Source organism: Ictidomys tridecemlineatus, chromosome 8, assembly GCF_052094955.1.
Source record: "Ictidomys tridecemlineatus isolate mIctTri1 chromosome 8, mIctTri1.hap1, whole genome shotgun sequence".
Classification (NCBI taxonomy): domain Eukaryota; kingdom Metazoa; phylum Chordata; class Mammalia; order Rodentia; family Sciuridae; genus Ictidomys; species Ictidomys tridecemlineatus.
In genome coordinates this window covers 7,460,984-7,484,466 of record NC_135484.1, presented here as the reverse complement: position 1 = coordinate 7,484,466, position 23,483 = coordinate 7,460,984, and the positions used below count along the sequence as shown (strand labels likewise).

The following is a 23,483-nucleotide window of genomic DNA, read 5'->3' as shown; positions in this document are numbered from 1 at the left end:
TTTAATGTTTTTCAATCCATTTAGAGTTTGTTTTTGTATACATTGGTAAGCAGGAATCCGGTTTTGTCTCTGTCTTGTGGATGACCATTTTGTTTCCAGGGCCATTTATTGAGTAGCCCCCCACGTCCCTCTGCAGGACTTCCTCCTAATAAAAGTTTGAGGTGTGTCTCTGTGCTCTTTGGTCTGTTGGCCTCTTTTCTAGTCTGTTGGTCAGTTTACCTATTCCTGACCAACCCTGATTTTATGTAGTTTATTCTGAATTATCACAGTAATGTCCCACACAAACCCAGACACAGTCACCCTACTTACAGGCCTTTCTAAAAAATCGTCCTTTCTAAAATGCATGTGCATTGAGAAGCATTAAAGGATCTGAGTTACGCATTTTGATTTATGTTTTTGAAGATAACATTGGTCGAAGATGAATGGGGAAGGGTGATGGTGAGGGACAAGATAAGGGTGGAGGCACGAGGTGGTAGAGCTGGAGAGATGTGGATGGGTTTGAAGTGAGGGACAAGCAGCTGAACTTTCTGATGTCCGAAGGTAGTAGAGGCTGGAGACAGGAGTCAGGTTGTGTCTGGGCCTGACTGAACACCTAGCCGGGGTGGGCTGCCATTCCTGAGGTGAGAATTCTGGGCAGGGATGATTTTGCAGGTTTATGAGCTTTCAGATGAAGGGTAGTGCCGCTTTCAGTTTGCTTCTCCTTGGAAATGGTTTTGTGGTTCTGTGTGTTTCATAGCCTGCTCATTCTCTTTCCAAACAGGCGACTCTCTTTTGAAAAGTGCAACCAGGTCACTTCTGGAATTCAACACGACCCACAGCTGCGGTCAGCAAGGCACAGGCCACAGAATCCAGAGCAGCATCACCTTCCTGTGTGGGAAAACCCTGGTGAGTGGCAGGTCAGGCCGAGGGAAACGGCCAAGGCGTTTCTGGGTATCATTTTAGGATTTAAAGCTATGACTGCTGCACCTTCAGGCCCATGAGCTCTCACCTGAAGACCTCTGAAAACAGAGCCACGGTTGTTCACTTTGGATCAGCCTCTGGGCTGCACTGTTACTCACACTGAGATCTGAAAAGAATCTGTTAGCAGCAGCATGAACTGGGAAGGTTTAGGTTGCAGAGTAAGCTTCTGCTCTTTAATTTCCCTCAAGAATCCCGTGTTCACGGGGCAAGAATCAGAATTGTGAAGAGCTCCTTGGTTTACGTGTGGGCTGTCGAGGTTAATCTCTCCTGAGTGGCATGTCTCACGGGTGTCATGGTTGGCCAGTCTGGAGTCAGCGCTGGTCAGTGGCAGGAGGAGCTGGTCCGAGATGGGAGTCGGTGGGTGTTCTGACTGTGTCAGGAGGCTCCTCACAGGAGCCTTTTCCTAGGAAGCATGAGGTCACGCTTTCCGCCTGATTTTGCTGGCGTTTGGTTCAGAGCACATTTGGAGTTTGGGAGCAGAAGACCCTGAGGATCGCGTCCCGGGAGCTTGCTGTGCTTGCGTGGTGGGGCAGTGGAGCAGTTCTGGACTGGTTACACTCAGATTCGAGCAGAGTTTCAGGAAGCCTTTGTCTCCAAATGTCTCCACGTGGGAACTTCTTGATGACCTAGTTTGACTAAAGCTGTTGTGTCCCCTGTCTTCTTCTGTATTGCTAGTAGCCTTTACTGTGCTCTCTCTTTAGAAAAGAAACTATATAGTACGGTAACAATTGTTTTTTTTTAAATAGGGAACTCCTGAATTTGTGACTGCCACAGAGTGTGTGCATTACTTTGAGTGGAGGACCACAGCAGCCTGCAAGAAGGACATCTTTAAAGCTAATAAAGAGGTAACAGAATTGAAGATCAATGATTGTGAAGTCTCTTCTGGGGACCTTTAGGATTTGAAATACTGATCCCAACTTTTCAGGGTGAAAAAAAATCTTTTAAGGTTATCCCACCATAAAAGGTGTAGTCATTATCACAGTGAAGTCAGGACAGAGGGCACGGGCTTTATTAAGATCTGCATTTGAATAGAGACACCGTGTGATTTAATTGTAAAGACTTTTCTGAGTGGTTCTTATTTTTATGATAGGGCATTTAAAATGTCACGGATTGTGATGTTTTGGTCTAGATTGGAACTAGACCGACTCACCCATATAAGGCAACTTAGTTACTAGTTTTTGGAGCTGTGTAATGAAGTAAGCTATGCCACATGGTTGGGACTGGGTTAAGTTATTTACTCTTCCCACAGGAGCCTTGCTAACAGCTTGTCCTGTTGAGATAACTGATTCTTCTCACACTTTTCTGTTAGTGTTTTTTTTCTTTTTGGTGCTGGGGATTGAACCCAGGGGTGCTTTACCACTGAGCTTCGTCAGACCCAGTGTTATTTTCTGTTTTGAGGCAGGGTCTTGATAAGTTGCCCAGGCTGGCCTTCAACTTAGAATCTTTGTGCCTTAGTCTCCTGTCACCAGGATGACAGGTGTGCACTGCTGCACCTGGTTAGCTTTTTGTTCTCAAGGATCAGAGACTGTTGAGAGCTGGTCACTTGCAGATGGCTTGATCAGTGCTTTTTACTGGCAGCCTAATATCACAGAGTTTAAGAAAGGGCAAAAAAAGATGTTTGTTTTTTAAAAATTCAAGTGACAAATAATAGATTATCACTGATTTTTCAGTTGAAACCATGTGTTGAAGAAGACAGTGACGTGGAGGAGGCAAGGTTGCCTCCAGAAGAGAGCCTAAAGTGTGCTCAGTGAGAGAAACGTTAAAGTGGACTAAGGGTGACATTTGGGAGGTTTAAACTTCATTAAGGTTTTAAAACTTGAGCTGTTGGACAGGACACCGTCGGTGGCAGGAGAAGCACTGCAAGCCACTTGGGGGCGGTCGTCAGGAAGCCCATGCAGTTGGCTGGCCCTGTCTGCTCTCCCACGAGGCCCTAGCCCTCTCTTGGCCCCACAGACGTTCTCGACGGCTGGGATGCCCGTGGTGCCCGTGGTGGTGTTCTGCTGAGTGCCCCCTTACCCTGCCTTGCCAAGCTGACTGTATGTTTCTTTGCCTGTGAAACAGTTACTTTCCAAACAACCATGCTCTAGCTCACCGGCCGAGCAAGAATTTTCTTTTACATTTTTATAGGGTTTTGAAAAAAAAAAAGAATCTGTGATGGCGATCTGTGTGGCCCACAGAGCCTGAGATATACCCCGTGGCCCTTGGCGGGAAGAGTGTGCCGGTCTCTGTGCTGAGCAGTTTTGCGGGTCGGCTGGCGGGGGTGCAGTCTGTGTTTTTGTCAGTGCCCTTTAATTTCTGTCAGTCCATATGCAGACCTGAGAGAATCAATTGCACTTCTCAGTTGTCCGTAGGTGTGGGCGGCCGCTGGGGCCTTCCTCACTTGGCTTTCGTCGTTGAGAGCGCGTCGTGGACGGAGCAGTCAGAATTCTGTTAGGTTTGCAGGTGGTTCTTTCTTTTAGGGAGCCTGTGGGCTCACGGTGCAGAGACCTGCCCTCCTGGCTGACCTGTTTCTGCTGTAGGGGTGGCTTTATTAGATGCGAAGACTGGAGAGCACAGTGACTGCTGAAAGTGTCCCACTGTCACCGGTAGCAGATCTTAATAAAGCTCGTGCCCTCTGTCCTGACTTCACTGTGATAATGGCTACCCCTTTTATGGTGTGATAACCTTAAAAGGCAGAGGCTTGTGTGCATGTGAAACATTCACCATCCTTCAAAACATCTCCGGCTGGTTTAGCGTCCCAGTCGTCCATCTCCAGTCTGTTGGTGGCTCGCAGTCTTTGCGAGTTTTCCTCTGTCACTTGCAGAGGGAGCTGACGGGCCTTCTTATGGGAGTCCCGAACAGCCCTTTAGAACTGCATGTACTGTAACGATTGCTCAGTGGATCCTGGGAGTGGTTTTTAAGATAATTATTCCCTTAAAACAACTGAATATGTACGTCCCCTATGCTAACACCCTCAGAGGCATAAATTGCACCACTAGCATCTCAGAGTTCTCGCTAGTTTTATAAGTAAGACCAAGAGGCGTGGAACAGTACCGGCCACGCTGTCAGAGTGGGTTTGAAGCTGGCAAACAGCCTCTCCCAGGCTGGGACATTCCAGCCTTCTGAATGTCCCCTTAGCTCTTTACAGTGAGGTCAGAAGCGGGAGCAACCCAGTAGCCTCCGTGTCCGGCTAGTCCCTCAACCTCTGGGAGAGTGAGACAGCCTGAAGTTGCTGGCTGGGATTCTTCCCAGGGTGGCCCCTGTCTTGCGCTCTTGCCACATGCCGTCTTGCTCCCTTGACTCACAGCGGTTTCCTGCGCTATCCAGCCAGCCCACTCACTCTCCTTGGAAGTGAATGTTTTTGTATGACCTTGCAGTTGGTTGACAAGCTTTAGTTTTGCAGGACTGGGGGCATGTGTGGTTGCTTTTTCCTGCAACTCAATTGTAATTGGCAATAGTAACCTTTTCTTTTGCCTTTCTGGGGGATTGAGCCGTCGGCTGGGCAGGGCTTGTGTGCCTGCTTACTTCCAGCTGGGGTCGGAGAGGCCTCCTGCCTCCTCCCACCACAGCCTTTATCAACGGGATCCTTCTGTCTGAGGAGCCTGTCAGGTGGGAGATTTTACCTTAGGGATCTGGTTTGCAGGAGTCCCGTGCCCCGAGGCTGTGTGGAGGTGAAGCTGTTTGATACAGTCCCTTGGCTGTCCATGAAATCTCTGGAATCTGGCCTGCCAGGGGAAGGTCAGTGGTCTAAAGCTTTCCTGCAGGTTTGAGAGCATCTTTCTAGGAAAACTTGAAAGCTAAGTATTAAGCAGTTAACTTTTGTACTTAGACCTGTTTGTGAATTGCATCAGTCTGAAGATAAGATTTTAGGGAATTTATCCATGGAAAGTTAACAAAGTTAAATACTCTGAGATGATCACAGAACACTGAGAACATGGATTTTTAGAATATTCTTTGGGACAATTAAAATGATGCCAGTGGGGCTGGGGATGTGGCTCAAGCGGTAGCGCGCTCGCCTGGCATGCGTGCGGCCCGCGTTCGATCCTCAGCACCACATACCAACAAAGATGTTGTGTCCGCCGAAAACTAAAAAATAAATATTTTAAAAAACCACACACACTGTCTTTCCTTCTTTTTAAAATAAATAAATAAATAAAATAAAACGATTCCAGTATATTATTTTGAAAATAAAACTTCTGAGAGTATTTCAAATGAAGTCCTGACAGTGGATGGTGTTCCCTTAGTGACGGGGCCTTTTCCGCTCCTGGCTGCATCTCTGGGCTTGCGTGCTTTGCTTCAGAGTGACAGAACACTCAAAGCACAGGTCTGCCAACTGTAATGGGTTCCTTGACGTTTTAAAAATAAAAAGCCATTAATTCATGGAGATGAGAGTGTGGTAATGAATCTAGAATTGGTAAGGGTGACTGAAGACTCCCGGGAGGAGCGGAGCTCCGTGTGTTATGGAGCAGACACTGGCGCAGCTCCTGTGGTGCCTTTGGCATCGTCCTGAGCTAGGTGAGGGTTACTGCCCGAGACAGAGCCTGCCTTCAAGGACCCACATTCTATGGGAGGAAGCCGACCGGTCAGCAGATGGCCAGCAGATCCGGTACCGTTCGCCTCTGCGCCTGAAGAATGGGCCTGAGTGAAGCCATGGAGGTGGAGATCCGTGTTTTAGATAAAGATTTCCCAAAGGCCTTACTAGGTGGTGACATTACTCAAGAGTGAGTGAAGTGAGGGTGAGAGCCGGTCAGCCTCTGGCTTCCAGGGCCACCAGGAGGCTTGCGTGGTGTGTGGAGTGAGAGGGCCGTTGAGGAGTTTTGGATTTCATCCTCTGGGTAACGGGAAGCTACTTGGAGCAAGGAGTGATGTGGCCTGATTTCCCTCTGAAGGATTGGGCCTGGGGCGCATCAAAGCCAGAAGCTGGGGACCAGTTAAGAGACGCTTGCCGGCAGGAGACCTGGGTCTGTACAGGGTGGTAATGGTGGAGGTGGAGAGAGAGCTAGATCCAGGGCTTAGTGTGAAGGTGGAAGTGGCAGAACTTGCCAGTGGTTGGATTGAGAATGTGAGAGGAAACAAGGGGTGGGTGTGGTTCAGTTTTGGCCTGGACAGCTGACTTAGTGACTGTCCCATTTACTGGGACCATTGGGGTAAGAGCATGTGTGGGGAGATATCCAAGCCCCATTTTAAATATGTGGAGTTTCAAACGCATGTGTGCGTCCTGGGCCGCCGGGGAGGATGGCGGGCGGGTGCAGGCACTGGCTCAGACGCACATGTGCTGCAGCAGTAGCTGCACATGCAGTGACTTAGCCAGGCCTTGCAGTAGCCCTGTGGACAGTCTCTTGTTCCCACGTGACATGTGGGGAAACTGAGGCACAGAGGTCAGTTCGCACCTGGTCATACTGTCAGCATCAGGTTTGAACCTGAGCGTTCTTGGGTCTGTGCTTAGAAACTCGGCATCTCTTGTGGGCTCCGTAAATCAGAAGTGGGAGAGGCATAGTCTGGGGTCATCTGCAGGTGTGTGGAGCCATTCAGGGGGACACCGAGAGGGTGAGCATACACAGGGACGACGAGGTCGGATACACAGCTGTGGAGCACCTCTGTTTAGACCTGTGTCGGAGGACCCTGAGGAATGTCCCAGGAGGCTGAGAGGTGGGGCAGAAGGAGGCCAGGTGCCTCTTGCCCAGGAAGCAAAAGGCAGAAACAGCTTCTGGGGGTGGCCGGGGCCGGTAGCGCTGCTTGCGGTTGGAGGGGAGTGAGGGGACTCAGAAACAGCGTCAGGTGCGGCAGCAGGGGAGGGGCGTGCCTGGGCAGGCCTGACGCCATCGCTGCGGGAGGGGAAGCACCTCCGTGAGGGTGTTCAGGAGAGAGCGGAGGTGCGGGGAGGTGGTGAACAGGGACGTCCAGGAATTCTGCTAAAACTTCAGAAGCAGATGGGAGCTGAGCGGGAAGGAGACAGGGAGGACGCCCATGGTGGGCATCATAGCCTGCTGAGTGACCCAGTGGGGAGGGCCACCGTCCGCCTTTGCTCTGTCCCCCTTTTCCTCAAGGGTGGTTGTGGCCCTGTAGCCTCAGGAATGGAGACCCTGTTGTGTGACACGATCATAGGTCTGCCTGACACAGTCCCCAGGCGTGTGTTGACCGAGTCTCATGCTGACCCCTCTCCCCTCTTCCAGGTGCCGTGCTACGTGTTTGACAGAGAGTTGAAGAAGCATGATTTAAATCCGCTCATCAAGATAAGTGGTGGCTACTTGGTGGACGACTCTGATCCGGACACTTCTCTGTTCATCAATGTCTGTAGGGACATAGGTGAGAACCTCAGTGGGCGTGAGGGGCTGGTGGTGGAGATGACCTGAAAGGCTGTCCCTCCTTTGTTCCAAGTTGTACATGGTGTCACCAGCTAGGCCCTGCAAGAGAGCTCTCCTCCCATCTGTGTCCCCAGAGAGCACTGCCCCCGGGTCCGTCCAGGCTGTTCCTCTGATCTGCTCTTCTCTCTGCCGCACTTTACACCGAGGGAGTGTTGGTCAGCCTGCCGGGGGTGCCCAGGTCCCGTGGCTTTGAGTGGCACGCTTGGTAGAAGGGACCATGGGGTGACAAATACTTTGGCCACTTGATCCTGAAGTGTGTTGGGGCTCTGGCTTCTTTGTGTCTCCCTTTGTAGTGTCAGAATGAGTGTGAGGAGCATGGTGTCTTTACCAAGTTTCCTGAAGCCTGTGCGTAGATGGCCTGCATCTGACGAGGGCCGTGGACTTGACTGAGCCTGAGAGGCAGCCGTGCACTGTCCGCTCCGTGTCCCTCGGGCTGAGTTGAGGTCCGCAGGCCAGTGGGGTCTTTCCACAGTGTCACCAGTGATAGTGCTGAGTAAACTTTTCTGGTGATTAAGTAATATAAAGGTCATTTTTAGTGTTTTCTTTATGCTTATATTTCTCACATAGTATATAAGACTGTCTCAGAAAAGTTGGGGAAATTGTTTGCTGACGGATGGAAGTTCAGCGTAAGTGTGCTCGTAACTGGGCAGCAGGCAGAAGCCCGTCAGTGGGCCTCTGAGCCGCCCGTGGGTAGTGGGCTCGAGAGCGGGAGGCTTGCTTCTCTGGTGTCAGCGGCGGCTCCTCGTGGTGGGAGGCAGAGTGGACACGTAAGCCCAGCAGTGCGCCAGGCACCGGCTGTACCGCGAGCCGCGCAGGCTGTGAAGCCATGCAGCTGTGGTGCTGGCTGGGCCACGGCCAAGGAAGCCCAGCACATCTGGGAGCATTGACTGGTGTGTGTGGCCATTGGTCCCTCCGGGCCTAGAAGGCCACACATTGGTCACCGGATGGTTCTATAATTAGACTGAAGTCAAAGAAAGTGCGCTCTCTCTAAGACGTGAGCCCAGAGCTCTCTGTAGGTTCTGTCCACCAGCCGAGTGTTTCTGCACCTCGGTGGGGCTTTTCCTGGTCTCTATCAGGGACGATGCCAAAGGCAGTGGGCTGATGGGAGAAGACAGGAGCAGTCCTTGGCTCAGACCATGCAGGGGGCCCTGGAATGTCTGGATGGGCACCTCTCGGGTCCTTTGCAGAGTAGTACTTTGTTTCTTTACCTGAGCTGTGTGCAGAGGGGGGTGGCTTGCAGGCTTTCAGAAGGTTGCTTATGGAGATTCTGCAACTCACTGATTTTCGTTGAAAGTACCCTGGGCCTTCATGAACATGCAAGGACCATTTCTGACACTTAAATCTTGTTTGTTTTAAATTTATTTTTTACTTTTATCTTTTTACATTACTGGGAACTAAACCCAGGGGTGTTCTAGCACTGAGTTACATCCTTTTAAGTTTGTATTTTGAGGCAGGGTCTTGCTGGCCTCCAGCTTGTGATCCTCCTGCCTCAGCCTCCCAAGTAGCTGGGATTACCAGTGTGCGCCACCACACCCAGTGTCTTGATCTGTTTTGACGTCGTGTGATGCTTTTCAGACTCACTCCGGAACTCAAGTCCACAGTTGCGGGCCTGTCCTGCTGGCACTGCTGCCTGCCTATTGAGGGGGGACCAGGCATTCGACGTTGGCCAGCCCAAGGAGGGACTGAAGCGAGTGAGCGAAGACAGGTGGGTTCGCGGCCAGAGGCTGGCCTGCGACTGCTTCATCCTCCGTGGGAACCTGACTGCGGGTGGTGCTGTGCCTTTCCGGACAGGCCTTCAGAGGCTGCTCCTCGCCTGCTTGTCAGATGGCTGGTCACTCACAGCCGAGCCACACTGGCTGGTCTGCTTGTTGCTCTCTCTGATCACGTGTCACTTATTGTAGCTAAAATAACGTGGCCCTGTTTGCTTCGGGAGCTAACACTCACTGAAGGCGCCTTCTCATTTTTTCCAGTGCTGCATCCACACTCACCTCTTCTTTAGCGCTCGGAGGGGCAGCTTGCAGGGTGCAGAGGTTCCTCCCGAGGGGGTGTGCTGGGTACGGGGTTCCCAGCAGGGTGGTCTGCTCCTTGCATCGGCTGTGCTGTTCCCGCGCTCTCCGGCGGCTCTTGCAGGAGGACGCTTTCTCTGCATGTTGGACGTGACCGCAGCCTGAACACAGATGAGGGTTTTGACTTTCTCTCATTCCTAGAGGCCTTGGGTCGGTGTGTCTCGCTGGCTGGGTTCTGGAGCCCGTGGGGTGCTGGGTGCTCGTAGGAACGTGTCCAGGTGCAGGTTGGGGCTTGCCCACAGTGAGCGTGGCCGTGATGGCAGGTGCTGGGAGTGTGCCACGTGGGTCTGTTTTAATTTGCTCAGGCAGCTGACTGGGCCTTAGACAGCAGAGCACTCTCCACGGCCTGGAGGCCGGAGTCTGAAGCAAGGTCCTGGGGTGGTTTCTCCGAGGTCCCTCCTTGTCTCATCAGATGACATCTTCTCCATGTCTTCATGTGGTTGTCCCTGTGTCCCTACCTAATTGGGACATATTCGATGTTGGAGCAGGGCCCACACATCTGACCTGATTTTTATTCACTTGCCTCCTCACGGTCCCTGTGCAGTCGCTGCTGAGATGAGTGTGGGGTGTAGGCTTCACCGTGTGAGCCGCAAGGGAGCTGAGTGACAGATGGGTGACCCTGGGTCCTGGCGGGTTGGCGAGAGTTTGGGGAATGTAGGGCTCTGTGCAGAAGGAAGCCTTGTCTGGGAGGAGAGTCAGGTCATCTGTTTTCAGCAGGTCTGTCGCATCTGGCAGCATGGATGGGCACCTGCCGGCCAGTGCTGGCCGTGTCCTGGGGCTCTGGGTGTTGGAGGAGAGCCCCAGTCTGTGCTGCTGGATCGGTGCTCTGGGTCTCTTCAGGCTTAAAGGCAGATCTGCAGCTTGCACTCAGGAGCTGTTTGAGGGGGAAAGACCATGTGACCCCCTGGGCAGAGAGATGCTTGGCCTTCGATTTTTTGGGTTAGGTCATTGAAAAAAAAGTTTCTGTTTTACTCAACCAGCTTCTCTTGGTATTTTCAATTTACATGTTGGTCGTCTTGTTAATTTGACTTTCAACAGTAGTGCTCATCAAAGTATACTTTTAATTTTTTTTCCAAATGGAGATAAATAAAGTTACTTTGTCCTTTGGCTGCTTCTGCAGTTTGCTCAGGGCAGTGCATTAATTTGATGTCATTTATCCTCATGTAACCCTCTCTCTATGCCGAATGTGCAGGCTTGTCCTGAGTTACGTGAAGGAAGGGCCAGGAAAGCCAGACTTCTGTGATGGTCACAGCCCGGCAGTGACGATTACATTCATGTGCCCTTCGGAGCGGAGAGAGGTGAGTGCCTTATTGCAGGTGACCTGAGAGCAGTTACCCTGAGCCTGGGTCCCCATGTTTGGTTTGGGACGGCGGCTGGTGTGGGGAAAGGCGAGTGTTCCACGGGGCCTGGACTTTGGGCAGCTGAACGGCCCGCTTCTGCTCTCCCACCGAGCCAAGGGGGGATCTCCCTGGAGCAAGGTGGGGTGTTTTGTCCTTTGTGAGATGATTTTAAGTGGTTCATGGAGAGATTTTTTTTTTTTGTCCTTGGGTTGATCTTGGCAGTGATTGAGAAGCATGTAGGCATCGTCTCAAGGCTGGATTTCCTGCAGGAGAGTGTCACTGCCTCCATCTTGCCTGTTTTGCCTTCAGCCTGTCCCCGTTTTGCCCGCTGTTATCTTTCGTGTATGGACAGATTTATTGTCCCTGTTCTTGCTGCTTTTTATGTTTTAGCTTATTTTTGTGGCACTCGGTGCTAGAACCCAGGGCCTGTGCACACAAGGCCAGTGCTTCTGGATGCCTTTTCCATATCTGACATACTTATTAGCCTCCTTGAGGCTGGTGACTGAGTCTCGTTTGCTTTGGGTCCTCCTCACCTAGTGGCCTGTGTGCCAGGCCTGTGTAGGGGTCACTTTGCTGTTTAAAAAGTACTTAAACGGGGAGCCAGGTGCTAATGGAAGGAAGGGACAGGAGCTCCCTGTAATTTACTTCTGCCTTTAGAAGTAGAGAGAAGTAGAAGGGGCTGAGCTCTTGCCAGAGAACAGCACTCCCCTCCTCCACACAAATGTGGAGCAGGCTCTGATTTCAGGCTGGCAGCTGGCTTGTTTGGAGTGTGGGATCTGGGGACAGAGGTGAGTGGAGGCTCAGCTCTCCTTTGATGTCCAGGCTTCTGCGTCCCTGTGTTAGCTCACCAAGGCCTACTGTCCAACATCAATTCTGAATGTGAATCTGAAGAATACAATACTTTCTGTTGGTACCTCCAGATGTGAATTGAAATCTTCTAAGCTAGTAGTGGTTTGGGATTTTTCATATGTACTGTGTTTGTAAGAATCATTTCACATTATCATGCTTAGGAGGATAGGGAATTTCCCTCCATTTTCCTTCCAGGGGGCCTGAGGCGCTTCTTGGTGCCAGGAGAAGACGCTGACCTGTTGCTGGTGGGGTGGAGGTTTCCTTTCCTGCTAGGCTGTTTGCTGGACAGGTGGGGTCAATGTGCGCGGTCCTGCAGTACCTATTTGGAGGGTCTGTCTAAGCATTTCCATGGACTCACTGAGTGCTCTTTTTTTTTTTTTTTTTTTTTAAAGAGAGTGAGAGGAGAGAGAGAGAGAGAGAGAGAGAGAGAGAGAGAGAGAACTTTTTTAATATTTATTTTTTAGTTTTCGGCAGACACAACATCTTTGTTGGTATGTGGTGCTGAGGATCGAACCCGGGCTGCACCCATGCCAGGCGAGCGCGCTACCGCTTGAGCCACATCCCCAGCTGGTATTTAGTGAGTCTTGGCAGCTGGTATTTAGTGAGTCTTCATCTTGCAGACCGGAATCTCAGCTTCTGGTCATTTTAAAAAGTCTTATTGAATTCACATAGTTAGATTAAAAAAGTATGAGTCAGTGGTTCTTACTGTGTTCACAGAATTGCACAACCTCCACCGTAGCCTTAACTTTAGAATATTTCCCCCACCCCAGAGAGAACCTCATGCCCATCAGCAGTCACACCCCAGCCCTGGCAGCCACATGACCATGAGTCCACTTTCTTGGTAGACATGCCCTTTCTGGAAATTTCACTAAGTGGGAACACAGCACGTGGCTTTTGTGTCAGCCTCCTCTTGCTGGTCTGTGGCAGGCTGCACTGAGCCACAGGCTGGGAAGCACTGGTTGTGGGCCGGACGGGAGGGCTGGGCCTGCACTCCGCAGTTGTGTGACCTGTTGTCAGCCTGGCACTTGGTAGTGCGACTACCCTGCAGCAGGTGCTCAGTAAATACTCAGGAATGATCGGCGCCAGCATAGCTATTCCTGGTACTCAGACCAGTGGTGTTTCTTCTAAGGAGGATTAAGAGGAGGGCCTGTCAGCACTCTTCACAGTTCACGCGGGAGCAGCAGTAGGCGGAATCCAGGCTTCTGGTTGGGTGATGGGCTGGCTTACCCCAGAGCAGACTGGAGTCCAGAGGAACTGGGCACAGACCCCTTTGTCAGTCCCAGGAGAGGCATTGCAGACTGGCCCAGCACTGGGCTTCGGGAATCAGTACCGTCACGACCCACTGCTGACTGCCTGGGTCATAGTGATTCTTGGGTGGCGCTAACTTCAGGGTGGACTTGCTGGCCACAGCCCGAGTGTCACCTAATGGTGACCAGAAAGAAAGTAGAGTTAAAGGAAATGGAATTGTTACAAGTCAAATGGAAAACAAAAACAAAAACAAAACCCAGTTCAATTAAAATCAAGACAAAAATAAATGTAGGAGTTATAGGTTATGAAATCAAAATGCATACTGGGTATTGATTAAAAGAACAGGAACAGAAAATATATAAAACCCAACTCCCCCTCTTTGAGCTTTCCAGTGGCAATCTGTATTTAATCTGCATGTAACATTTTTTATTCTCCTTCTTTCTGATTGTTTCTGACAGGGCACCATTCCTAAACTCACTGCTAAATCCAATTGCCGTTATGAAATTGAGTGGATTACCGAGTACGCCTGCCACAGGGATTACCTGGAGAGCAAAAACTGTTCTCTGAGCAGTGCACAACATGACATCGCCGTGGACCTCAGACCCCTGGCCCAGCCTGGAGGTGCGTGGCTGCTCTGCTGCTGAGGCCGTGGGGGCTGAGTGCACGTGCACCCCCAGGCTGGGGTCTCTGAGATGGGTCCAGACTTGTCTCTGGGGATGCTGCACTTTCAGACCTGTGTTTGTGTAAACAAGCCCCTCTTGTGTGTTCTCCTTTCTTAGGGTCCCCCTATGCTTCTGATGGAGACGAGTATACGTTTTATATGGACGTCTGTGGAGAAGCCGAGATTCCGGTCTGCAATAACAAAGGGGCTGCAGTTTGCCAAGTGAAAAAAAAGGATACCACTCAGGTTAAAGCAGCAGGGAGACACCAGAGCCAGACCCTCCGGTGCGTGCACACAACCCTCCGCTGCCCTCCACCTTCACCCCCCTAAGTACAGGAGAAAGGGAAGCCAGCCTTCCGTCCCGTCGACTTAGGCAGGTTGCCGTGTGTCACCAAGCAGGTGCGCGTTCTCCCTGACTTCACAGTGAGACTGACTGTTCGCAGTGTTTGCTTCTGAGCCTGTTTTTTGAAGGTACCATCCTGTGGGACGTTCTTCAGCTCCAGTCATGTGGCTTTTGTATTTTAAATGCATGTTTTTGAGGGGTTTTGATAATTCTCTGGAAGTTTGCGGATCCAAAATGTCGTGGGCATGACGTAAGAAAGTGGAACAGCTCAGCAGATTTGCGTAGTGTGACTCTTATGACCTTGACGCGGTTGCCGCCTTTACAAGAGCAGCCTGAAGATGGGTTCTCTGAAGTGGGTTTTGTCTGGGTCCCGTTGTGAGACTGCTCACAGCCAAGCTGGAAAGGCCCCAGTTCTCAGCCCAAAGATGTAAGATGCTGCGACACCATCCTGCAGTCTGCTGTTACTCTGCAGTGGCAGGGTGACGGGCCCGTGATTTGGAGAGTACTTCCTTTAGGACGTGTCCGCCTTTTCATGCCAGTTCTGACTTGTTGATGGTGTGCAAAAGGCTTCAAGTAGCCATTTTAAAAATTCAAGTTTCTTCTTTGGTTTTGCGTGTGTGTTCACAGATACTCTGATGGAGACCTCACGCTGATATATTTTGGAGGCGATGAATGTAGCTCTGGTTTTCAGCGGATGAGTGTCATAAACTTTGAGTGCAATGAAACTGCAGGTGAGTGCGTTTGGGGTTCAGGTCCCGCTGTGGCAGGAGGGTGTGGGAGCAGTGCATGCACGCGTCTTTCTCAGAAGGGGATGCTGGATGGCGCATCCATTTGGACCTGGCTGTCTCTGCTCCTTGGGCTGGATTTTTCTGTTGGAGCAGCATCCTCCTTGCCCCTCCCCCACTCCCCAGTGACACACACATCCTGTTTCCACTTTCCTCTGCTCTCCGTGTTTGTCTTGGGAATGGGCCCAGCACCAGGCTTTCTGGGAGTTTCTGCCTTGAAGTCTGGCGCCTGCACTGCACTGCGCAGGACGGGCCCAGCAGAGGTGGGTCTGCTGACCAGCTGTGTAGGCCTTCCTTTCACGTCACGAGTTTCAGGGGACTCTCTGCAGAGCGGTGGCCTGTGGTGGGGTTCAGGTCTGGGGTTTGCTAAATGTCTCCGGGAAGGTTTTTAAGTTGAAGGTGTAGCTTCCTCTGGGTGACAGGAAGTGTCCTTGAGTTGCCCAGGTGTCAGACACACAGGGCACCTGTGGAGAGGATCCCATCATCATAAGACCTGTCCTGTCCCTGGGACCCCTATTGCTGCTGAGGCCAACCCACCTCTGCTCCAGGCTCTTGTTCTGGAGGCCAGACTTGGTTTCCAGCTCATCTGCAAACACATGTGGCTGTCCCACCCCAGGGGGTCTTTCTGGCTCTTCCCCATGGTTTTTTTTTTTTTTTGTGTGTGTGTGTGTGTGTGTGTGTGTGTGTATTTTTCTGTGGCAGGTCTTGTACTGTTTGGTCATGGGGCCTGTTCCGCCATGATTGACTCGGATCTAGGGCGGGCAGCTCTGCATGAAGCTCACATCTGCAGTGGGAAGCTGGGGTGATTTCAGACTGAGAGCTCATGAACTTGCTAGCTGGCAAGCAAGCGGAGAGCAAGCCTGCTGCAGCAAAGCTCTCCATCACCCCCACCAGGCCAGTGCCTTGGTGGGGCTGGGGGCCTTCTTTGCAGTGTCTAACTAAGCCCTTTTGCTCAGGCTCTGTTGGCTCTCCTTCCTTATCACTCCAGGACTCATACATTTTTTAGTGCCTATTTGCGAAGGCCTGAGGGTGCAGTGGTGACAGATGGGCCTCCAGGCACAGGACTGGAAGCAGAGGGAGATAGAGCAGGGCATTGCTATCAGAACTGGGCTGCTGCCAGTGGCATACCCTGCCCTTCACAGGTCAGCATGGGCTAGTTGTGGGCAGCACGGGTGAGGTCGCTTGCAGGAGCAGAGCTGCTCCACTGCTGGACGAGGGGCAGCCCGCCAGGTGCCTGGGGGTGGCTGTGGGCAAAGGCTGCCAGGGCCTTCAGTGGCGCCAACTTGGGTAGCTGTGCGCAGGCCTGTGGCTGGGTGTGGTTGAATGTGAGCCTAGAAAGGCAGGGGAGCCTTGTCCAGAGGAGCCGCGTGTCCTGCGGGCCTGGCTTCATCGTGCATCCGTCCCTGAGGATTCTCAGCAGGGTCACAGCGGGCCTCTGACTTGTGAGTGAGAAGACTCACTCTGGCCTCTGGGTACACCCCCATCTGGCTGGAGTGTGCCCTGTCTCTGCAGGGTCTCCGTCTGTCTTACCTCCCCTGAGCCCCGCCTTTACAAGACCATCTCAGAATTCTGAGTTCCAGCCCTCCTACTCTGTGTTCCTGGTCCCGGGGCAGCGCAGCCGCAGTGGGCTCCCGGGCTCCCCAGTGGCCTCCTCCTGCACTGTCAGGTGGCTTCCGTGGTCTGAGTCCCACCAGCCTGTGTCCCTGTTCTGTTCAGGGCTTTTATTCATGACTGAGCTGAGATCTCTTGAGAGTGTTATTCTCTCTTTTTTTTTCTTTTTTCTTTTTTGAGAATGTTATTCTCATTTGGGGATGCTGGGAAGGTAGAACAACCATCCCCAAAGACCCAGGTGGCCAGGAATTTGGTGGGACAGCAGCCGCAGACTCACAGGAAGGTGTGGGGGAGAAGGGTCGGCCTTGGGAAGCAGCTGGCGAAGCCCTGGGCTGGGAACCAAACACCAAAGGCACTTTCTTACCATGGAGATGTCTGTGCCCACCACTCTGACCATCATTAAATGCTTCAGATACACCTTAGCCGTCACATCACCAGCCCCAGCAGAGGACGTTCCTTTCCGTGAGCTCGTGTCGTCACTACCCTGACAAAGTGAGCGGTACCCGTGGTGGAACAGCAGTGTGTGCACGGCTGCCTTCGTGGAGATTGTACCAGGAGCCTGCTAGACGCCCGGGGCTTAGTGGGTGGGTGGGCTTTGAGCCTTCTTTCAGGTGGGAGGTGCAGTATAAAATGTTCTGATCCCTTCCTGCTCTGTGATTCAGTCTCCATGCTTTTGAACATACTATGTACTATGGAATTACTTCACTATTGTATTCAGGTTTAAATGTAGAGCTTTTAGATAAAGTCCCATGGTGGAGTCTGTTTTTGGATGTGAGTGGGTGTTCAGTGGTACAAGTTTAATGTGGTTCATAGTTGAAGTTAAATCTCTAGGACCTATTTATGCTTATGAATCTAAGATTCATGTGTCTCTAAGACACAGAGGCGCGTCCGTGATTCTCTTGGTCTTTTTTAACATTGACATCCATGATCCACACCTAATTTGCTGTAAAGTGATGCCTTGTTATTGGGCATCCTGATAATTTCTTTAAAATACATTGTGAAAGGTTAAAAAAAAAAACTGCCCACAAATTTAAGTGAATCTTGGTACATTAAAGGTTCATTGCCCTTAGTACATTGGGGACAGAGGACTGGAGGTGGGGGCTGTGCCCCATGTGGTCAGCCATGGACCTGTACTCTGGGTTTCTGCAGAATGGGAGCAGCATCCCTTTGCTCCCTGGGGGACAGAGTGAAGCTTCTGGCCCAGTCCTTCAGACAGCGAGGCTGGGAAGTGGAGCTGTGAGGGGAGGTGAGCCGTTTCCCAGGGCAGCGCTGTCTTCTCCACCGAGGACGGAGGATGAATGCTGCCGCAGCAGGGGCACAGAGCGCCTTGGTTTTGCTTACGGGGCAGGCAGCAGGACGGCCCTATTTGGTGGAAGGCAGTTATGGTTTACTATTCAGCTAAAATTCTTGGAGAAGTTAAACAAGACAGGTCAGGTGCATTGCAGCGGTACTGCGGGGGAGCTTGGGTGCAGGAGGTGGCGGTGGCTGTTGTACGGGGGGGACAGCACAGATGCGTGTCCTGACAAGTCCCAGGAACGCCGGTAGCACCTGGAGGTGCCTCTCACCGTGGAGGCTGGTGGACCTGGGCCTCAGCTCATGGCAGGGCTGGCTCGTGGAGTCCTGTGCACTTCAGCTGAAGCCGCTGCCAGCGTGCCCTCTTCTCTGGCCTTCGCTGTAGGGACGAGTCCCGGGGCTTGTCTCGCTCAGTCTCATACAGTGGCACTCTGGGACCCGGAGCTCTGCTCTCCGTCCTCCTCTCTGTGGACCACTGGTCTCACCCAGAGGGGTCCATAGGGACTTGCAGGCTGGTGAGACCCTGCTGCCTGCACGGTCCTTATTTGTTCTTTCAACTCCTCTCGACCGTGTTGTGATGGCCCTCTGTGAGGCTGCTTGATGCCACTCCACCAAGAAGAAAAGGCGCAGGCTGCCAGTGAGGGCCTGAGTGTCCACGGCTTGCTGGAGTGGCCCTGATATCGCTCAGGCCTGGGGCTTTTGACTGACCGCTGGGTGGTTCCTGCTGGCTGTGCAGATGTCCCGCAGCTCAGGTGACGGGGCTTGGTGCTTCCTCTTCACTGCAGGTAATGACGGGAAGGGAGAGCCTGTGTTCACTGGCGAGGTGGACTGCACCTACTTCTTCACCTGGGACACGAGGTACGCCTGTGTCAAGGAGAAGGAAGACCTGCTCTGCGGGGCCAGCGATGGGAAGAAGCGCTACGACCTGTCTGCACTGGCCCGCCACTCAGGTAGCACTCCCCCGATGCGGACCCAGCCCTGTGTTCCCAGGACAGTACCCCTGAATACGTGGGGACACTGTGACTGTTTCTAATCACCGACTGGGTCACGACCCCTTTTTCACTTCTTTTGTAGCTGTCTGGATTATAAGGAGCATGGATGTGGGAGGTGGAACCACCCATGTTCAAGGCCAGCACCATCATTTTCTCCTTGGTTTATCTGGGCCCATCTTACCAGAGTTTGATGAGAACGGCCCTGTGCCTGTTGTGTTAGGCCACCTTGTACTCTGTGCTTAGAGACATTAGTAAAAAGTGCTTGGTTCTCCCTGCAGCCTTCCACCGGGCAAGGTTTCCGTGGGCTCGGGCCGTGGAGGCTGGTGGACCTGGGCCTTGGCTCATGGCCGATGCCCATTCCTCTGCCTCTTGCTCTGACCTGGGGTCACAAGCCCTGCCCCGTGCCACACACAGCTGCATCATTGTGGGTCAGTGTGGTGGGCCTTGTCCTGGGGAAGGCCTGATGGGCCTCAGGGGCAGGCAGCAGGACGGGCCTGGACTGTGCGCCTCTGCCTTCGTGGGGCTTGGCATCTGACAGGAGAGAGGGGGCGGGGTCATCGGAACGGAAGCTCTGGCCGGTGGCCTGACCTCGCAGGCGGAGAGGGGCGCCTGGGCTTAGCGGCTCTGGTTTGGGTAGACGGGAGCCGTCGCATCTGTAGGGTGGAGAAGGAGTTCTAGAGTCACGTAACCACCAGATGTGACTGTGTTCTGAGACCCTTTTCAGAGGTACCACCATGAGGGGACTCCTCTCTGTGGGGGCCGGGTTTCCCCTGAATGCACACAAGGACTCTGCCCTGAGCCCAGTCAGCAGACTGCTCTGCAGTACGTGATCCCTGTGCTTGGTGGAAGCCCAGAGCCGTGTTCAGTTCCACGCGTGCGCTACCAGAGCGTGGTGGTCTGGGGGTCGGAGACCGGGCTGAGGACTTGTGTGGCCGAGTTGAGGGCGACTGCCTGACGGTTCCAGGCTGGAGCTCCTTGCAGTGCGCCCAGCTGGTGGCAGGTGCTGGGAGTGGACGCTTTTGTCCTGTCACTGTGGACAAGACAAGGCAGTGCAGGGGCTGGACTTCCCAGCCCAGCCCTGGTCCTGAGGAACCTGGAGGGTTGGTAGCATTTGTGTGTAGCCAGCTGTGAGGTGAGAGCTGAAATTCTGCCTGCTGCCCAGACAGCCCCGTCAAAGACCCCGCAGGCCGCCTGCACTGCAGCCCAGCGCGGCACTTGGGGCCTCGCACTCACTGCCGTCTGCATGGCTCCTCAGGCCATTGACACGAGAGGACGGGCCTCCCCAGCCGGGCTGCAGGCTCTCCTTCGGCAGCGGGGTGCTCTGCCTGCGGTGACCGCCCTCTGTGCTGCTGTGTTCTTGACGGCAGCCGAGTCCTGCCTCTGTTGGCCAGCAGCAGGCTGGCACCTTTGGATCTGGTGACCCTACGTGTCCTGCTTACTTCCGCGGCACCGCTCCTCGGGTCCTGCCCCTCGCTGTTACCCAGAGGCTGTAGGTTCCTTCGGCCGCGTTGGCCTCTCCAGGACCGAGGCTGGCTGTGTTACCGATGGCTGTTGGTTCTTCAGGCCCCAGACCGGCTGGCTTTGGATTTGGTTCTCAGTTTCTGCTTTTGCACTGTGGGGACTGGGAGAATCTTGCTTCTTAATTCCCTGTCCCCGTGAGCCTGTTCTGAGCCAGTGGTGGACTGGCTCACTTCTGTCACCCTCAGAGAAAGCGGAGTCCCTCAAGGTCCTGTGCTCTGACCTTCCCAGGGCTCAGAGGTGGGCGTGCCTGGGACTCCTGACCAGGAGCTTAGCGAGCTCTGGTCTGGTCTCTTGACCTGTAGCCCGGTCACCATTTGTGTTGTGACCCACGGAGAACAAATTCCCTGCCTTGGTTACAGAATCAGAACAGAACTGGGAAGCCGTGGTGGGCAGCCAGACGGAGACAGAAAAGAAGCATTTCTTCATCAATGTGTGTCACAGGGTGCTGCCAAAGGGCAAGGCCTCAAGCTGCCCCGAGGACGCTGCTGTGTGTGCCGTGGGTGAGTTGGGTGCCGGGGACCCCCTTCCTGAGGGAGGGTGGGCGGCGGGACCTGGCTGCCTCAGACCCTGCTGAAGTCCATCTAGCTTGCTCTGTCTGGGTGCCACATGGAGACGGTGAAGAAGCAGCCTCAGTGACACAGACGTCAGGCCCTGCTGGGTGCCTCCAAATCCTGAGACTGGCTGAAGCCACCTGACTTTGGCTAAAGCTGTAGGGGGGGACAGAAGGGACCCACTGGAAAACGCTTGACCATCGCTCCGTTTGTGACCTGAGGACCGACCCTGCCTTTGTAAAGTGACACTGGTTGTAACAGCTTTATGGTCCACCTTCCGTGGTGGACGGCAGCCAGAGCCACGGGAGGCACTTGTGCCCCAGGTTCCTTTGCCCTCTCCAGCTCGTGGCCGTCACACAGACGTCTCATCAGGGGCACAGTGTGTCAGTAGCTTGTTTTTGAAGGTACGCTTGAAAAGGCCAGGAGAGGAGAACAGGGACACTCCGCTGTGGATGTCGGAAGCTCAGTGGATGTTAGGGATGGCCCCAGGGCACGGTCAGGTGTGCCTTCAGGCAGGTGCGTTGCTGTTGGAGTCTCAGCAGGACTTGGAGCAGAGTTTTAGTACCTTATAGAGAACTGTATATGGGATGCACCCCAGAGCCTCCTGCGCTGGGAGCCACCCCCAGCCCCTAGTGACCCTTGGGAACCATGTTTTCCCTTCGTCTTGCTTTCTCTTTTCCAGATAAGACTGGAAGCAAGAATCTGGGGAAATTTGTCTCCTCGCCCACAAAAGAGAAAGGAAACATCCAGCTTTCTTACTCAGATGGTGATGATTGTGGTGGTGACAAGAAAATAGCGACTAACATCACACTCGTGTGCAAGCCAGGTAAAGGTGTTAAGGAAAAAGAAGTGTTTCCTGGCATTGGCCAGAGGGGTGATACGCTTCCTGTGTCCCTGTCTCCTGCTCCCTGCAGAGGGTCTTGGACTTCAACCCAGAAACGGAGAAACCATGTGGTGTCAGCGGGGAGTTGGGACATTGTTTTCCACACGAGTCCTGAGCACAGTGTCCTGTTCCTTAGGACTGAGACAGGGTCAGAGACGAAGTGCTCAGCAAACTAGGAGAATCTTCCCTCCAGGGGGAAAGAACCACAGTCTCACCATGTAAATGCCTTCATCTTCACCTACTTTACTTAACAGGTGGACGTTGTTCTTGCCGAGTCGAGGTCTCTGTCCTCACCTGCCTTAACTTCCTTAGTGCTGTCTCCTTTGTGTTGCCCTGTTTTCTCTGGTTTTTAGGAATTGCCTTGTTGATATGGCATGGTTTCTCTGTTTTTAAACATTTCCCGTATGGTTGGATTACTGGCATGTTTCTGGTGCTGAGAACTGATTCTCTGCACCATCCATCGACTTCCCACTGAAATATTTCCTTTGGATAAATTCCTAGCAGTGGGAGAAGATTAAAGGCTATGACTATTTTTTTCTTGTTTATTTTTTGGTAGTAAAATGTATGTTACATAAAACTTAACATTTTAATCACTTTTATAAATTCCGATGAAATAGGCATAGCCTAAAATTTACCACCTGGCCCATCTTGAAGCGTATGGTTCAGTGCATTAAACACATGACGCTGTTTTTGCATCCCTCTGGAGGCCATCTCCAGAACTTTTAATCTTCCCAGAGTTAAACTGAGTGCCACTGAACAAGGACTCTCCATTCCTTGCCCCCTGCTACCAGTCTAAGGCCTGCTCTCTGGGTTTGATTGTTCTGGATATTTCACAGAAGCCAAATCATGCAGCATTTGTAAGATCAACCTTTTGTCCTTGAATGTGCTGCATCTCATTTCCTGCTGTCCTTCCCTAGTCTGCTGTGTGTCTGTGCGTGTGCACGCAGCACCAGAGGGTGAGCCCAGGGGTGCTCTACCACTGAGCTACATCTCCAGCCCATTAAAGGTTTTTAAAACAGTTCGAAACAGGGTCTCACTGTCTTGTCCAGACTGGCTTTGAACTTGCAGTTCTCCTGCCTCAGCTTCCTGAGTAGCTGGGATTCCAGATTGCTTTTAACAAAGCAAGAGTAAGGAGAGATGTTTCAGAACAAGCAGGTTGATAGGTTTCTTGTCTCGATGCAGGTGATCTGGAGAGTGGCCCGGTGTTGAGGGCTTCCAGGGATGATGGTTGCTTCTACGAGTTTGAGTGGCACACGGCAGCTGCCTGCGTGCTGTCGAGGACAGAAGGGGAGAACTGCACCGTCTTTGATTCCCAGGCAGGTGTGTGTCTCAGCAGCACCTCTAAAGATTTTTCCTGAACATTTCTGTGAGTGTTTTAGAGGGAACCTGCTTTAGAGTTTAATTAATGCTATTTGCCCAAAACCCTGTGTGTCTGATGTTGGGGCTAGACCTGTGGATGGTGCCTTGGGTTCATGGTCGAGTTGGGTTTGCTGCATGCGACACCTTCGGAACACGAGGGATGGCTTAGGTTTGGAAGGCTTTAGTACGAGGCCTAGCCCAGAATCCTACCTGGGAGATTCTGCAAGAAGGATGTTGGACTGTGGTCATCCTGCTCGGATGTACTGTGGCGTGGGAGACGGCGACTGTGGGCTTTGAGTCGGGCTGTAGGTTACTGAGTGGGGGGGGGTGTGTCGGCTCCATCTCCAGGGGGAAGCGCTGGTAACCACAGGCTGCTGCTGAAGCTGCCTTTCGGCTGCTTCTGGGGAGTCATCTCCTCTTCGCTGTGGGGTGAGGTTGCCCCGAGGACTCCCTTCCGCCTGGCCTCACATGCTTTTTATTGTTTGAACTCTTACTTAGGGTTTTCTTTTAATTTGTCACCGCTCACAAAGAAAAATGGTGCCTATAAAGTTGAGACGGCCGAGTATGACTTCTACATCAACGTCTGTGGAGCCGTGTCCCAGGACTCCTGTCAGCCAGACGCCGGGGCCTGCCAGGTGGCAAAGAGGCAAGTGACTTCTCTGCGTTTGTCCTGGGCC

At 52.7% G+C, this 23,483-nt stretch overlaps 1 protein-coding gene across 1 annotated transcript in view; it reads left to right on the top strand.

The window, feature by feature from the left end:
- The window catches only part of Igf2r (insulin like growth factor 2 receptor), a 94,533-nt gene that overhangs the window by 22,283 nt on the left and 48,767 nt on the right, over positions 1-23,483 (top strand). Inside the window, exons 3-15 of the mRNA XM_078018796.1 lie at positions 761-885; positions 1,707-1,805; positions 7,113-7,245; positions 8,880-9,009; positions 10,563-10,668; positions 13,266-13,428; positions 13,587-13,752; positions 14,439-14,542; positions 18,286-18,450; positions 20,373-20,513; positions 21,247-21,390; positions 22,630-22,767; positions 23,305-23,452. Of these exons, the coding sequence (XP_077874922.1) occupies positions 761-885; positions 1,707-1,805; positions 7,113-7,245; positions 8,880-9,009; positions 10,563-10,668; positions 13,266-13,428; positions 13,587-13,752; positions 14,439-14,542; positions 18,286-18,450; positions 20,373-20,513; positions 21,247-21,390; positions 22,630-22,767; positions 23,305-23,452 (1,762 nt within the window). The remainder of the gene's footprint in view (positions 1-760; positions 886-1,706; positions 1,806-7,112; positions 7,246-8,879; positions 9,010-10,562; positions 10,669-13,265; positions 13,429-13,586; positions 13,753-14,438; positions 14,543-18,285; positions 18,451-20,372; positions 20,514-21,246; positions 21,391-22,629; positions 22,768-23,304; positions 23,453-23,483) is intronic.